Genomic DNA, 16,299 nt, shown 5'->3' with positions numbered 1-16,299 from the left:
TATCTATCTATCTATCTATCTATCTATCTATCTATCTATCTATCTATCTATCTATCTATCTATCTATCTATCTATCTATCTATCTATCTATCTATCTATCTATATTGTCTTCTAAGTATCAAGTGTCCTTTTATTACTACCAGCAGCTTCGATACATTGATATATTTCGTGTTTTATGTCGACTAGTGGGTATTAATTCCATCTATTTTCAGGGTTTCGAAGAAAAGAATAATACTTTGGATATTGTTTGAAAACAAGGTTGTAGATTCCTTACTCGCTAGCCTTGCACATCAGTAATGAAGCTAGAATTGTTTGGCTGCCGACAATAATCCCATTATTGCTTTATATCTGAATCTAAAACCTTTCAATAAAGTTTACATGTACAAAATTATCGTTTTTCTTTAGATGGTCTTATTTTATCCATTATGTCTAAAATTAAATTAACTTAGCTATGTCCGTCTGCTTTTCAAACTAATATGGTTACATCAATGCGTATACGGTATGAACTCAATATTAAATAATAATCATACGCACCATGTGCTTATTAAATGTAATTAAGCTTATTAAATTCATAAGTTTTAGTTTCCTTAAAATATTTTTTGTGAATTACAACCACTAAAAACTTGTAAAATAATACGTTTGTGTTATACTGACAGAATTAGTATTTCTGTTTAACTGTACAAAATGACCATTAAGTCCTTCGGCAAACTTCAACAGTTCAAAATAAGTAACAAAATATTTTTTTTTTTAAGTTTTATATTTATATTTCTTTCATTTATTTTAAAACTTTATATTTCATTATTAAATAACTCCTTAATATTTCCTTTGACACTTTTAATTTCTTACGCATGCATTTCATTAAAATAAGACTTTATATTTCAGCAAAAATTTTGCTTATAGTTTTTTCAATTACTTTTCCAAAATAAAAAATTTATATTTATGCAAAATTGTGTTATTAAAAAAGTTTTTCTTTTGTTATTTAAAACGTCTTATTAAAATTTATTTTTGATGTCATACAAACATTTTGTTCATTACTCCTTCTGCAGGAAAAACCAAAAATTTGCAATTGCAAAGAGAATGTAAAAACGTGTATATATATGTTTATATGAGTATGTGTATGTAATTTTTATTTTTTCTTATTATTTTTTTCTTCTTGAAATGATATGAAAATATCTAATTATCATACTTATTCATTTTATCTAAGAAAGTGATTAAAAGAGCCTGGAGAAAATTATTAGGCAGTAATTAAAGTTTTATATTAAAATAAATTTTTATTAACAAAAATTGTTATGTAAGAAATACTAAATATATTAATATTCTTGTTATCTATTTTCTTTACAGATAAATATTTCTTTGAAAAGGATAACGAATATTTGCAGACAGATATTAAAGTTCAACTGGATATTACTTTAAAAAAAAAACATAAAAGCGGACAAAAAAATCCAGAATCCAGAAGTTAAATTATCAACACTATTTTTTGCAAAGTGATGTGATTCCTTATTCATTTCCTATTGAATTTTAAATGAAATTTGTGATTTTTATATCAAGATGACATATTTTGTTTAATCCTAGAAATATTAATATTTTTAATGAATTATAATAAAGAAACTAAGAACAAATTAATAAAAAGTGTTTTATTTGGCACCGCTAAGCATTTTATAAACGATTGTAATAAAAAACAAGTTAGAGTGCTATATTCGGCTGTGCCGAATCTTAAATACCCTCCACCAGCTACTTTTATGTTATTACTTTTCTAATTGATCAAATATTTGTAGAAATAAGTTTTCTCATGTCTTTAATGGAAAAAAATCCCAAAAGTTAAATTTATTACAATTCCAAGATTTATTGAACATTATAAATTTAGTAATTTGCATGTATGTATATGTGTGAAAGATTTAGAGATTTTCAAAATACTAATACATATATAATTATATTCTATACAAAACTTTGTTTAACACAAATTGATAATGCTCTTTAAATACGGTTAAAGCGCTTTTAGAGGCAGGACCTAATATAGGAGAAATATAATTTTTGTATACTAAACTAATATTTTTGCCAAATTATGTATCAATAGCTTAATTTGGTAATAAGTAATGTGCGTTTAAGAAATTTTCGTAAAAGGTCTTTGTATGGGAGCTACGTCCAATTATGTATATAAAGACAAAATTTCAGAATTCTGTATCTATATCATTACTGGTAATAAATATTGTGAATCTAAGTGATTTTCTGGACCTAGTATGAGAGCTATGACAAAATATGGACCGATCGTAAAACAATTTTATAGTGAATTTATGTATATAAGAGCAATATTTTTGATAAATGTATGGATATCAATATTTGGTTATGAGTTATGTGCGTTTTTTTTTTTTTTTTTTTTGATTTTCGAAAGGGAACCTTGTATGTGTGTTTTTCTAAGAGGGACCTTGTGTGGGAGCTATGATCAATTATTGACCCATCGGAAAAACATTTCACCATATATGAGCAACACTTGTGCAAAACTTTATATGGATACCTTAATTAAGTAATGAGTTATGTGCGTTTTAGTTACTTTCGGGAGGAGCTATGACCAATTATGGACCGATCCAAAAAAACTTTCATTGTAATATTTCTGTATATAAGAGCAATACTTGTACCAAATTTTATATCGATATCTTGATTTACTAATGAGTTATGCGGGTTTAACTGATTTTCGGGAGGGGACCTTGTATGGGAGCTATGACCAATTATGTACCGATCCAAAAAAGCTTTCATTGTAATATTTCTGTATATAAGAGCAATACTTGAGCCAAATTTTATTTCGATATCTTAGTATAGTAATGAGTTATGCGCGTTTAATTGATTTTCGGGAGGGGACCTTGTATGGGAGCTATGACCAATTATGGACCCATCCAAAAAATTTTTCCTCCGAATAAATTCTGTTGTTATAAAATTTTAATTTCTTAAATTTTGTGAAGATATCGACATTACGACCGAAGTTATTAACAAAAAAACCAAATTTCCGGGAATTTGTACTTTTGTATGGGAGGTATATGAAATTGTGGACCGATTCTAGCGATTTTACGCAGGAATTAAGCTCTTGTGTGGAAACGAATGTATGCCAATTTTTATGGAATTATCTTGCATTGTTTTCGAGAAAATTACATCAGATGTGTAAAAAATGCTTATTTTTTCGAGGTTGTTTCAAATTTTGATTTATAACTTTTCCCGATGTGAACCGATTTTGCCCATTTTCAATACCAAACAACTTAGGAACGCGAAGAACATTTCGGGTGAATTTGGTTTGCTTCGTTTTATCGTGAGCGTGTTTTACACAGACAGACGGACAGGCGGACATAGCTAGATCGACTCAGAATTTGATAAGGACCCAGAATATATATACTTTGTTGGGTCTTAGATGAATATTTCTTGGTGTTACACACGGAATGACAAAGTTATATATGCCCTCTATCACCACTTGATGACAAAGTTATATATGCCCTCTATCACCACTGTTGGTGGTGGAGGGTATAAAAATCGTTAGTTTTTTCCAAAATATAAGATATTTTTATAGCCGGGGGTATATTGATTTTGTCAATCTGTTTGTAACAGAGGGACGCACTGACGTACAATCAGACAAACATACAGATAGATAGATAGATAGATAGATAGATAGATAGATAGATAGATAGATAGATAGATAGATAGATAGATAAATAGATAGATAGATAGATAGATAGATAGATAGATAGATAGATAGATAGATAGATAGATAGATAGATAGATAGATAGATAGATAGATAGATAGATAGATAGATAGATAGATAGATAGATAGATAGATAGATAGATAGATAGATAGATAGATAGATAGATAGATAGATAGATAGATAGATAGATAGATAGATAGATAGATAGATAGATAGATAGATAGATAGATAGATAGATAGATAGATAGATAGATAGATAGATAGATAGATAGATAGATAGATAGATAGATAGATAGATAGATAGATAGATAGATAGATAGATAATAGATAGATAGATAGATAGATAGATAGATAGATAGATAGATAGATAGATAGATAGATAGATAGATAGATAGATAGATAGATAGATAGATAGATAGATAGATAGATAGATAGATAGATAGATAGATAGATAGATAGATAGATAGATAGATAGATAGATAGATAGATAGATAGATAGATAGATAGATAGATAGATAGATAGATAGATAGATAGATAGATAGATAGATAGATAGATAGATAGATAGATAGATAGATAGATAGATAGATAGATAGATAGATAGATAGATAGATAGATAGATAGATAGATAGATAGATAGATAGATAGATAGATAGATAGATAGATAGATAGATAGATAGATAGATAGATAGATAGATAGATAGATAGATAGATAGATAGATAGATAGATAGATAGATAGATAGATAGATAGATAGATAGATAGATAGATAGATAGATAGATAGATAGATAGATAGATAGATAGATAGATAGATAGATAGATAGATAGATAGATAGATAGATAGATAGATAGATAGATAGATAGATAGATAGATAGATAGATAGATAGATAGATAGATAGATAGATAGATAGATAGATAGATAGATAGATAGATAGATAGATAGATAGATAGATAGATAGATAGATAGATAGATAGATAGATAGATAGATAGATAGATAGATAGATAGATAGATAGATAGATAGATAGATAGATAGATAGATAGATAGATAGATAGATAGATAGATAGATAGATAGATAGATAGATAGATAGATAGATAGATAGATAGATAGATAGATAGATAGATAGATAGATAGATAGATAGATAGATATAGATAGATAGATAGATAGATAGATAGATAGATAGATAGATAGATAGATAGATAGATAGATAGATAGATAGATAGATAGATAGATAGATAGATAGATAGATAGATAGATAGATAGATAGATAGATAGATAGATAGATAGATAGATAGATAGATAGATAGATAGATAGATAGATAGATAGATAGATAGATAGATAGAGATAGATAGATAGATAGATAGATATATATATAGATAGATAGATAGATAGATAGATAGATAGATAGATAGATAGATAGATAGATAGATAGATAGATAGATAGATAGATAGATAGATAGATAGATAGATAGATAGATAGATAGATAGATAGATAGACAGTGAAAAAGGATATGAGAGAAATTAATTATAACGCGTACGACGCATAATAAGGGAGAGGATTTGATATTTGTGAAGTATAACTATGGACAATGGTAATATAAACATTAAATTTTTTAGAGAATTTTGTATTTTAAGGCCTGGTAAAAGAACCACGATTTAAATTACAGCCTCATTATTAACCAAAGATTCGAAACAAGACCAATTTTTGAAGATTACTTTACAATTATGTAGCGTCAGGCTAATATAGCCGATCCTGATGAATTCTTCTTTCTAACTTGCTTTTATTGAAATTGTTATTTTAGTACTATTTTGTAAACACAAAACCAGGTATGAATGTTTATTGTAGCAAAATAGTAAACAGAATGAAACAAATAATAAATTTCACTTCCATTTATGTTCCTGTTTGTTTTCTAGAAAAATAAAATAAATATAAATCTTGCTTGTATAATTTGAATCTTATGTATGTAATGGGAATTGTAGGTAAGTAAATTAAATTGAATATATTTTATATTATATTTAATGCAAATAATTAAAAATAGAATTGTTTTAAGAACTAAGAACTTCTTATAGAAAACAATGTTCTAGGCAAACAACAAATAAAAGTTATATGACGTTTCAATATCTTTCAATAACCATCGTAGCGTATGAGTAATAATTATAAATTATAATAAGTATACACTTCGCACATATTTGTTATTTCCGCACAAGACTATTGGTTTTTTGGACCGGACCACTACACTCGTCAGATGAAGTGTTGTATAGAATTAGATTCATAGATTAGATTTAGATTATGATTCTGTAGATGAAATGAAATAAATAAGTACTGTGGTAGTATTTAGACCTAGTATACATTAAAAGGATGCCCAAGCCGACTTGCATAGAACCCAGTGTCCTGTTGTCACTGCTATCATTCATGATATATCCAGCTTACTATGAGTTTTAAGGTAGCTTTTCATAAAAAGACAGCATTATTTACTTGAATGCTTTACATGTGTCAAGTAGTTCCATCTATTTTCATCCTTTTGAAGAAAGAATCTGAGTATCTTCGATTCTTTCATAAAACTCAATGGAGTTCCTACTGAAACGGCATTGGAGATATCAAGAGCAGATAACGTTCTGACAAGCCCATCTGCATTTTTATTTCCATATTAGTCCCTATGCCCAGGGATTCCAAAAAAGGTAATGTAAGGCAGGTAAGACTAGCTTACCTTCCTTCATTATACTGTCTGATTAATAGGAAAGTGGCAGTGGCAGATTTTGAGGTCGTATAGTACTCTAAAGGCTGACATTATAGCAAATATTGCACTCTCAAAACCCCTAAAGTTGTTGAAAAGAGAGAATAAAATATACTTAACTTAGTTTCTTTAAAGAAGACTCCAGAACCAACGCTGCAATTAATTTGAAAACCATCTGTAGATATTCTACTGGTATATTCGCTCGTTAGTTAATCCCTTTAACCATTCGCTTCTATGAGGGACTCTGACTTTTAAAACTTTATTAAGGACCGTGTGTAGTTGGATGGTTGGTTCAAAATTGAAGATAGTGAGTTAAGCCCCCCCCCCCTCTACAAGCAGATACAACAATTATATGGAGATCTATAGAAAGAATGTGTAATATAGTATTCAAATCTTCTGAAGGACTACTTCTTAGAGCAACTTTTATTACAATGTATGTTGATCTCTGAGTTTTGTATAGCTGATCTATAGTAAATTTATTCTTAGTTGAAGTCCACTATATATGTGAGAAAAGGATGAACTACAGCTGTATACATCCATTTGACTATATCGAGAGTTAGTTTCCAGTTTCTCCCAAATATCTTACAACAGGTGTAGTATTTACTTATTACTTTCTTGACATTGTGTTGGTAAAGTTTGCTTGATTATTTGAAGCATAGGATATTTCTGAGGTATTTTCCGATAAAGGGATTTTGAAGTTTCTAAAACGCGGCAATTTGAAGCTTGGAATCTTGATCTTTGTCGTAAATAGTATGAGATCTGTGGCCCAGTTATTGAGTAACACCAGAACGTTTGGAAAAATGTCACTTACTACGTCTGAAAACATTCCAGTACAGGAGAGGAACTAAAAATTTTTTATACAAAATTTAAAAGTGAGCAAAAAATAAATAACAGAAAAAATTCTCCTCTCTAAATGTTTGAGCTGGATCGGCAACTGTAGCAGAATCAGAACATCATCCGCGTAAGCAACGGCTTTTATTCCTCTGTTCTCCATGTTATTAAGGATCGAGTTAACAACGATAAGCCGAAGATTACGCCGCCCGTATGCGTGTTGACTGATTGAAAGTCTCGATGAACAAGAGTACATGGATAAGGTTGCAGTACAGTATGTGAATTATTCTACAACATAGTTGAAATAGACTACAGTGTAGTCTACACAAAACGAATTCAACTGGCACTTAATTAAATCAACGTTTAGTACTTAGCAATTACCAAATTTAAATATTTCAAACAACTCTATTAAGTAAGAGTGCTAAATTCGTCTGTGCCGAATCTTATATACCCTTCACCATAATGTGTGTATTTTGAACATATTGGTTTTATAAATTTTTCCCGACTACATTATTACACCAAAAGCAAAAAAATGAACAACAAAAATGATAAACGAAATAAAAAACAAAATACCCAAGGCATCTAAACCAACAGACATCTAAACATACATAACGAAAAACACAGAAAAACAAAAACGAAATACTCAACTCAATGACGCCAACAGCATTCAACATACAAAACAAAATACACAGCTGAATAAAACCAAATACATCTACACACACGTGTACATATTTTTCTTAATCGACTTACGGGTTTCGGTCAAATGAGGCTCTATAATTGTCAAGTTCATGAGGGTCATCAATGCTAGTATAGAGCATGGTTTTGCAACTTTTTGTCGACATACATAAACCTAATTATGAACTTAAAAGCCTTATTCGGCGGGTTCAGTTGTATAGAGGCCAGGTGAAAAACATGGATCGATGTTAACCATTGTCAATAAACGATACCATAGAAGATAATATGCCAAATTTCATTGAATTATCTCCAAAATTATGATTGATTACAAGGTTTACAAGCATATTTCGGGAGTTCAGTTGTATTAGGGCTAGATTAAATAATATACCGATCTTAACCATTTCAAATAGGCTTCATCTCTGGGACAATAGAATACGACCTGTAGTTTGATTACAAAGTTTACATGGTCGGAAAGACGAACAGACGGACGGACAGACGGACGGACGGACGGACAGACGGACAGACGGACGGACATAGCTAAATCGACTCAGAAAATGATTCTGAGCCGATTGGTATACTTTAAGGTGCGTATAGAAACATGCGTTACAAACATCAGCACAAACCCAATATACCTACCCTACTAAAGTGGTTTAGGGTATAATAATACATAAAAGGCACTACAATTTAACGCTATTCCATGTTAAATTTCTTTTTTCAAATGACAAACAATATTTACAGTTGGGAAACGTTTAGTGATTTTGAAAAACTATTTTTTGGTTTTTAACTCCATACTTAAAGCTTCTCTATACAACATGCCAATAATTCCATCTTATTTAATGCATTCTACACATACCCTTTCTAAACAATTCCCAATTTACATTACAAATGTCTTGTAAGCATATGTTTGTGCTTGTTAATGTAATGCTTATTTGTTTATTATATCATGTTTAGATTTTAGTAAAAACATGTAACATTTTAAAATGTTTTTATAATGTAAGTGATGTTTTTGTACTGTGAAAACAAAGAATAAGAAATTAAATTGAAAGAAAATTAAATTAAAAAAAAATGTCCTTAACCATCACGTGTTTGAAAATATTTTGTTTATCATTTTAGCTTTAGGAATTTGGAAGAACTTAAAAATTTTTATGTGCATTTATATTTATTCCGAAACCAACCGCCAATTTAATAAATTTAAAAGCATTTTACTTGACTTAAAAGATGTACACGATTTTACGTTTAAATGTTTAGTTTACACAACTTTTATTACATTTATTTAACTACTTAATATACATTCTTAAATAAGTAAACTATATTTGTAATATAAGGTTAAAATTAAGGGAGAACAAATAACGTATTGAACATTTGTATGATAACTTTAATACTTGTTTGGGAGTAGTATTGGTAGTGGAGATTATGGATTATTGCCTCTCCTATCTAATTGACAACTTATCCTGTGTAAGTGATGATTGCTGCCAATAATAATCCTGACTATGTCGATCGATCATGGGCACTACGTATAAATTATCAGCAATCTGTCCATCTGGGCGATATTGGCTGCCAGGATTGGGTGCTATAGCCTAATCCGTTACACATCTTAAACAAAACGTTTCTATCGAAACTACAACAAATTATGATCAACAGATTACCACGATCTCTACATTCAGCTTCAAAAAGTGGATATGATTAAGAAAATGAAATCTTCGGTACAAAGTTAGCTAATGTCTGGTAAAACTCGATTGTATAAATTTTGGTTAACTCAGGAGGCATATTACCTTGGTGAAACCTCCACCTTGGTGTTATTGCAATCCCGGGGAACAGAGGTGCTACCAACACCTCTAGTCGTCCGGGACTTAAATTGGTGTTTACTGTCTATTGTCTGGCTTAGTCCTTGCATAGATTGAAAATAGGTCGAACAAGAGCACCACATAATCCTGTACTATGGGTGGCCAGTGGGCCACAGGACTATGTCCTGGCTGGTCAGATGGTTGAGTTTCCTTCGGGATCCAAGTTTGTGGTTTAACCCCAAATGTGAGGGCAGAGAATGATGGTTTAAGGACAGGTCTGTGTACAAAGCAGCATATGCTGGATACCCGCGTTGTGGGACACCGGCATATGCTGAGGAATTGTCAGGTAAGTATTCAATGGTTGCCTGTCATCCCGTAGATTGAGAATGGAACTAATACAATAGATTGTATATTAGTACTGATTAAGTGTGTCGTTTTCGCTTCGGAAAAGTTCTGCGGTGCTGTTGCCATCTCAACAGGATATGTTGATACATGCTATGCGACTATTTGTCATGGCAATAATTGAAATTTATTGACTTTGGAATTCCTATATCCTTTGTCACATTATCCGTCCATAAAAGAGGGATCCTGATCCATTTTGTTGGTTATTTCGGACTACCAAATATATCTCTAAGCGCTGTTGCCAAAACAACAGTGCCATCGCAGTAGTGTGGAAATGCACCGGCTAAATCCAAGCATAGCAAAAACTGCTTGGAGATTGGAGTACATTGAATCACTTAGGGCATATATAATTGAATTTCGTGAAAAAAATTCAAGTGTGGGAGAATGTCAGAAATTGCTATTTAAGCGCGGGCGGGAAGCATACCGGGTATACAAATACATATAAAAGAGGATTTTTTTGTATTGGCTGGCTTTTTTTTAACACATATTGGTGAAGCGTATATACGGTTCGCACAGTCGAATATATAATTGTTACTTGTTTTTTACATATGTGTGAATATACGTACAAGTGAAAGAATGATTGCAAGGCAACTCAATAGACACTTTGCTGCATTAGGAAAAAATTAATTGAATTTGACTGTCTTTCAGTCAAGTTTCTGATCAAAATAATATTTTAGTTCTTCAGCCAACATGAAACTGAATCCAAAAATTTTAATAACCAAGAATAGGAGATATGTTGCCATAATGTAGACTGAACTTGCATTGGAAAACATGTTTGCGGCCTTTCTCTATATAAAACAATTAACTATGAATCAAATGTTATTAGTTGCGTGTTCACTTGTTAACAACTCAACTGACATGTAATTTCAAAATAAAACTAAAAGAAAAAACTTTTCATTTACAATTATTTTGTTTTGAAAAGTGTTTCTTTTTTTTTTTGCCTAAAGCCAGTCTGTGTTTGCGTTTTTTAGTGCCTAGGTAGATCAACACATGAATATGTGGGTTAATTTTATTTTCCATTTTTTGTTTTCTATCATAATTTTCCTCGCTTTATTAAATTGCTATTTATATCTATGTGTAGCGAATAACATACACTTGCTTGTGTTTTACTTGTAAATGTCTTGTTATGGGGAAATCATTATGACTAATTTATATCAAATGTAGTTAAATATCAAAATTAAAAATAAATTGAAATATAACGGTTAAGTTGTTATATGGAGGATAGATGAAATAATCGCAATAATCTTCAATAGACTTAGTTAAGTCGGTTATCTTAAAAATATATAGTTTCATTACTATGTCTGACAGACAGACAGACAGACAGACAGACAGACAGACAGACAGACAGACAGACAGACAGATAGATAGATAGATAGATAGATAGACAGACAAACAGACAGACAGACAGACAGACAGACAGACAGACAGACGTCGCTATATAGATTCCCAAATTGATATTAATCCATTGAGCCTTCCAAATGTTAGCTTCTAATCTAAATGAAGGACTAAACATTTCGAAATTTAAGTTACATCCTTTAATATTTTTATTAACATTTTTTAAACCCACCATCAAAAAAGATGGGGGGTATATTGATTTTGTCATTCCCTTTGTAACACATTGAAATATTGGCTATAGACCCATAAAAGTATATATATTCCGGGTTCTTAATTAAATTCTAAGACGATCTAGCCATGTCCGTCTGTCCATCCGTCCGTCTGTCCATCCGCCCGTCTGTCCATTCGACCTTCTGTCCATCCATCCGTCTGTCTGTTGAAATCTCAATAGGGACCACACGAGAAGAGCTAGACAGTTGACATTTTGGACAAATATTCCCTATTGCTAAGGTTTGTTTGGTATTGAAAAAAGCCATATCGGTCCACTTTTTCGTGTAGACCCCATACGAGTGGACCTCATGAAAACAGCTTTAACGGGCATAACTGCTTTAGAAGTATAAGCCAAAAGCTTTCTACCATATTTTTTGAGGATCAGTCCATAAGTGACCCTACCCCCTATTAAAGTCCACTTCCATAAATGACCCTACCCCTCATATAAGGTCCCATTTCAGAAAATGACTTTTACAATCATTACTGGCCTAAAAATTCGAGTATAGCGATGAAATTCGGTATCAGCAAGTTTCTTAAGAACCAAACCTTTTATTTATTTTTTTAAGGATCGGCCAATAAATGACCATACACTTCAGGAAATTGCCTCAACGATTATTAATGTCTTTAAAATACGAGTGAAGCGATGAAATTTGAGACACGTAACATGCTTACAAGCCAAAACCTCTGTACCAATTCCCTATCATTACTGGCTTAGAAAATATGACTTATGAAATGAAATCTATGTAAAAAATTTTATGAGTATCGGTTCATAATTGATACATATAAATGTTCTCTACAGAAAATTACTCATACGCTCACGGTTTAAAAATTCAACTAAAATATTTGGTTTTTAAAAATTAATATTTTGTTAGTTCAAAAGAGCTAGGTCCATAATTGACTTAAGCCATATTCCAAATATCACCCACATGTTTATAGAGGAGCATTCCTTTTACGGCATACAGTTGGATGGTGGGTATATAAGATTCCGCATAGACGAATATAACACTCTTACTTGTTTATTATTTATTATTATATATTTAAAACTTTTTTATATCCCTACAATTGTTTAACCAGAATTTCCTTTTTTTTATTTATTTCCCCATAATTTCCATTCATGTTTCGTTTACCGTATAAATGACTCAATGAATAAATATATCTATACAAGTTACTTGACAATAAAGTTGTCAAATGTTTTTGAAATACAATCATAAAGTTTTCAAACTGTCAAAAACGTTTTGTAACAATATGTCAACACTGAATAAGATAAAAGCTTGAAAAAATACATTTCACCAAAAACAATTGTTAAAGCAAGAAACAAAGAAATCATATGAAAATGTATTAAGAGATATTTAAACCATTACATCCTTTAACTTTGAACAAATAAATAAACATAGTAGCAAACTTGATGAATGAACACATCCGTTGTCATATTTATAAGATCAGGAAACATCTATACATGTATTTATCAACCATGAATAAGAGATATTTTAAACCAATGACAGTTTGATTGACGTATTTCCCTTTCTAAAGAAGAGTGTTTAGGATGACAGAAGGTAATCATAACTTTGAGAAATTATTTAATGATTATGTTAAACATTCATATTTAGGTATAAGTATGAATTTAATTAATATTTGTACATTTTTTGTTGTAGGTTTTAATATTTTTTTCTACATAAAGCTTTTGTACTTGTAATAAGTTATTGTTTTGTGTATACAACTACCCTTTTGTGTTGTTTTTCCTCATCCTCATTTGACCACAACAATAGTGTATTTTAACCGCAATTGTAGTTTCAACACCTGTTTTTTAAACAAAAGATTTTATTGTTGCAAATATTCTTTTGTAAAAGAAATCTGTTTTATTTATTTTTTTGAACAATGACAAGTTTGTGAAATATTTAAATTTAAACTGTTCACGTTTTTTTATCTTTGACTACCCAAAAATATATAAAATAAATTAAACTATTTATACAAACAGCACTATTTTTACTACGTTTAAGACATGATTGATGTTGACCTTAATTTAAACAACCACATGTAAAGTATAAATATTTTATAAGATTAAAAACAATATGTTTGTCTTGACGTCCAGCTTAGAGAAAGATGGTGGTCTATGAAAGCAATATTTTATAGAAATGATTGACTAATTATATAGCAACTAGAGGGAATAATGAAAAAGTGATTTTCTTTAAAATTTTTATAAACAAAAATTTAGAGCTAGTTATTATATTAAATTTTGCTAATTATAACCTACACCACTATAGTGGGGAGGGTATTATACGTTTGTACTGATGTTTGTAACATACAAAAATATTAGTCCAATACCCACCTTAATGTATACCGATCGACTCAGAATTATTTTTGGACTCGTTTAAGACATCTCCGTCCGTCCGTCTGTCCGGCTGGATGGCTGTCCATGTAAACATTATGCGCAAGGTACAGGCCGCAATTTTCAAGATAATTTGATGAAATTTGGACCAAGCATGTTTTTTGGCTCAGGGACAAAGTCTATTGAAAATAGTTGAAATCGGACCATTATTTCACCTAGCCCTCATACAACCGTACATCCCGATTTGAACTTTTTATGCCATAATTACGTCAAATATTCTATTATCTTTCTAAAAATTGGAATTATGGTAATATTCAACATAAAAGTTTCTTTATAGAAAATAAGAATTTTAAAAATATGCTCATGGTGTAGGGTAATCATATGGTCGGCCATGCACGACTATACTTACCTACTTGTTTTTTATTTTCGAAAATTATTTTAAAACTTTACTTCTTTGGTAACACATAACGTATGATTATTATAAATTATAAAGATAACACTCATACGACGTGTTATTTGTAATTATTGTAATTTCGTTCTACTACACAATTTTTTATCAAATTAAACACCTCGACAATTTGATTTTAGACTTAAAAAATTATATATTTTCTGAGAACACATACATACATATAACAAAACAGGTATGAATGTATAGTCGGGCATAGACGACCATATAATAGCCTACACCAGTCTATATGTTAAAAATTGGGATTATTAAAAACAAAATAAAACATTTGATTTATTTTTTAACTTTTTTAACTTTTTCTACAAGAGGGCTCAAAGGGGAGTAGGAGAAATATGTCCTAATCCTTATAAATATTGGTAGAGGAATTCATATCTACTTCAACGTTATTTATGTAGAATTTAAATGTGTAATTAGTGTTCATAGATGAATTTTGATCTTCTAGTAATTTTCTAAAAGGAGTTTGTATGGGGTATTAAATACACGGTAATTTCATTAAAAGTTCCATAAAAAGGACCCAAAGGCCCTAATCCGGGGGTATGCTTATATAGGGACAAGGCGAAATAATAGACCAATTTTGTCAATTTTTAATAGGCTTTATCCTTAGGCTAAAAAAGGGCGTGTCCTTAAATTGCGACCTGTACCTTGCGCACAAGGAGCCAGGCAGCCAGCAAGACGGACGTACATAGCTTAATCAACTCAGAAAACGATTCTAAGCCAATTGGTATACTTTAAGGTCAGCACAAACCCAATATACCCTCCGCACTAAAGTGGTGTAGGGAATAAAAAAGTACTTTGTAATATCTTAATGACTATGATATGAAATGCTCATATTTATTTTGATTGGCTTCAGAAGAATTTTAGGTATTAAATACACTTAAATATACATACATATATGTGTAGACAACTCTATTAGACCATTGGACTTTGCTCAAGTATAATCTCTGAATATTTTAATGGTTAGCAATGCATTGATGCCACCAACTTACTCATTTCCAACGATTAGTGTCACAGTCGACAATAACACCGAAGTATAAATTAAATCGTACATCAGTATTTTAACCGACAACTTTCACGTGAGTTTGGGTTTAAACCATAATCACTATGTGGATCTCGAAGGTATGTCAACCAACTAACCAGTTAGTTGGTGGTTCTTTGGTTCGACCCCTGAGAACCACGTCAAGGCTTCGGCTTTCGTTGAAACCAGTCCTTAACACATTCTATTGAGTCTCTGAAATGTAATATTGCTAGGTGAAATAAAACGAAAGCTCCCTAATATACTAAAAGGCAATAAATTTTTTGTATAATTCTTTAATTTTAGAAAATTTACTAACAAATACATACATACATATTACAAATTAAATAATTTATTATTTTTTATTTTAACAAACATTATTAATAAAAATCTGTGCATTACTACGTACATCTCTATGTATTTCTCCATCAAGAATTTTATAAAATTTGTATATCCTATGATACTGTGTTTTAATACAGACTAAAAATGAAACAACCTAAAATTTAACACCCCAAAAGTAGGCAGTAAAATAATTTAATACGTTTAACAGAGTTTAAAATGCTAATAAAATGGTTCATGGACAATTTTATACTTTTTCGTTTTCAGAGAAAATATCCCTAAAAATATGTTATAATACCAGAATTGTATATGCTTTTTAAATTGTAATTACAAACAAGTAACATTTTTGCAAAAAAAAAAAAAAAAATTGACGAAAGCCAGAACACTTCTTCTTGGAATATACAGTTTTTAGCCTTAAGAATAAAATGCAGATAATA

The 16,299-nt window shown here is 30.4% G+C and overlaps 1 protein-coding gene across 3 annotated transcripts in view; it reads left to right on the top strand.

Annotated features, from left to right (window-relative positions):
- Positions 1–1,617, top strand: part of LOC124420792 — a 37,066-nt gene extending 35,449 nt beyond the window's left edge. For all 3 annotated transcript variants that reach the window (XR_006941376.1, XR_006941377.1, XM_046954933.1), the window contains one exon: positions 1,342–1,617. Coding sequence is in view for 1 of the 3 variants with exons in the window: in XM_046954933.1 (XP_046810889.1) it covers positions 1,342–1,460 (119 nt within the window). In the remaining 2 variants the exon portion in view is untranslated. The remainder of the gene's footprint in view (positions 1–1,341) is intronic.
- Positions 1,618–16,299: the final 14,682 nt, after the last annotated feature.

Source organism: Lucilia cuprina, chromosome 6 (genome assembly GCF_022045245.1).
Source record: "Lucilia cuprina isolate Lc7/37 chromosome 6, ASM2204524v1, whole genome shotgun sequence".
Taxonomy (NCBI): Eukaryota; Metazoa; Arthropoda; class Insecta; order Diptera; family Calliphoridae; genus Lucilia; species Lucilia cuprina.
Note: the sequence above shows the minus strand (reverse complement) of the source record. Positions and strands in the feature narration are given on the sequence as shown.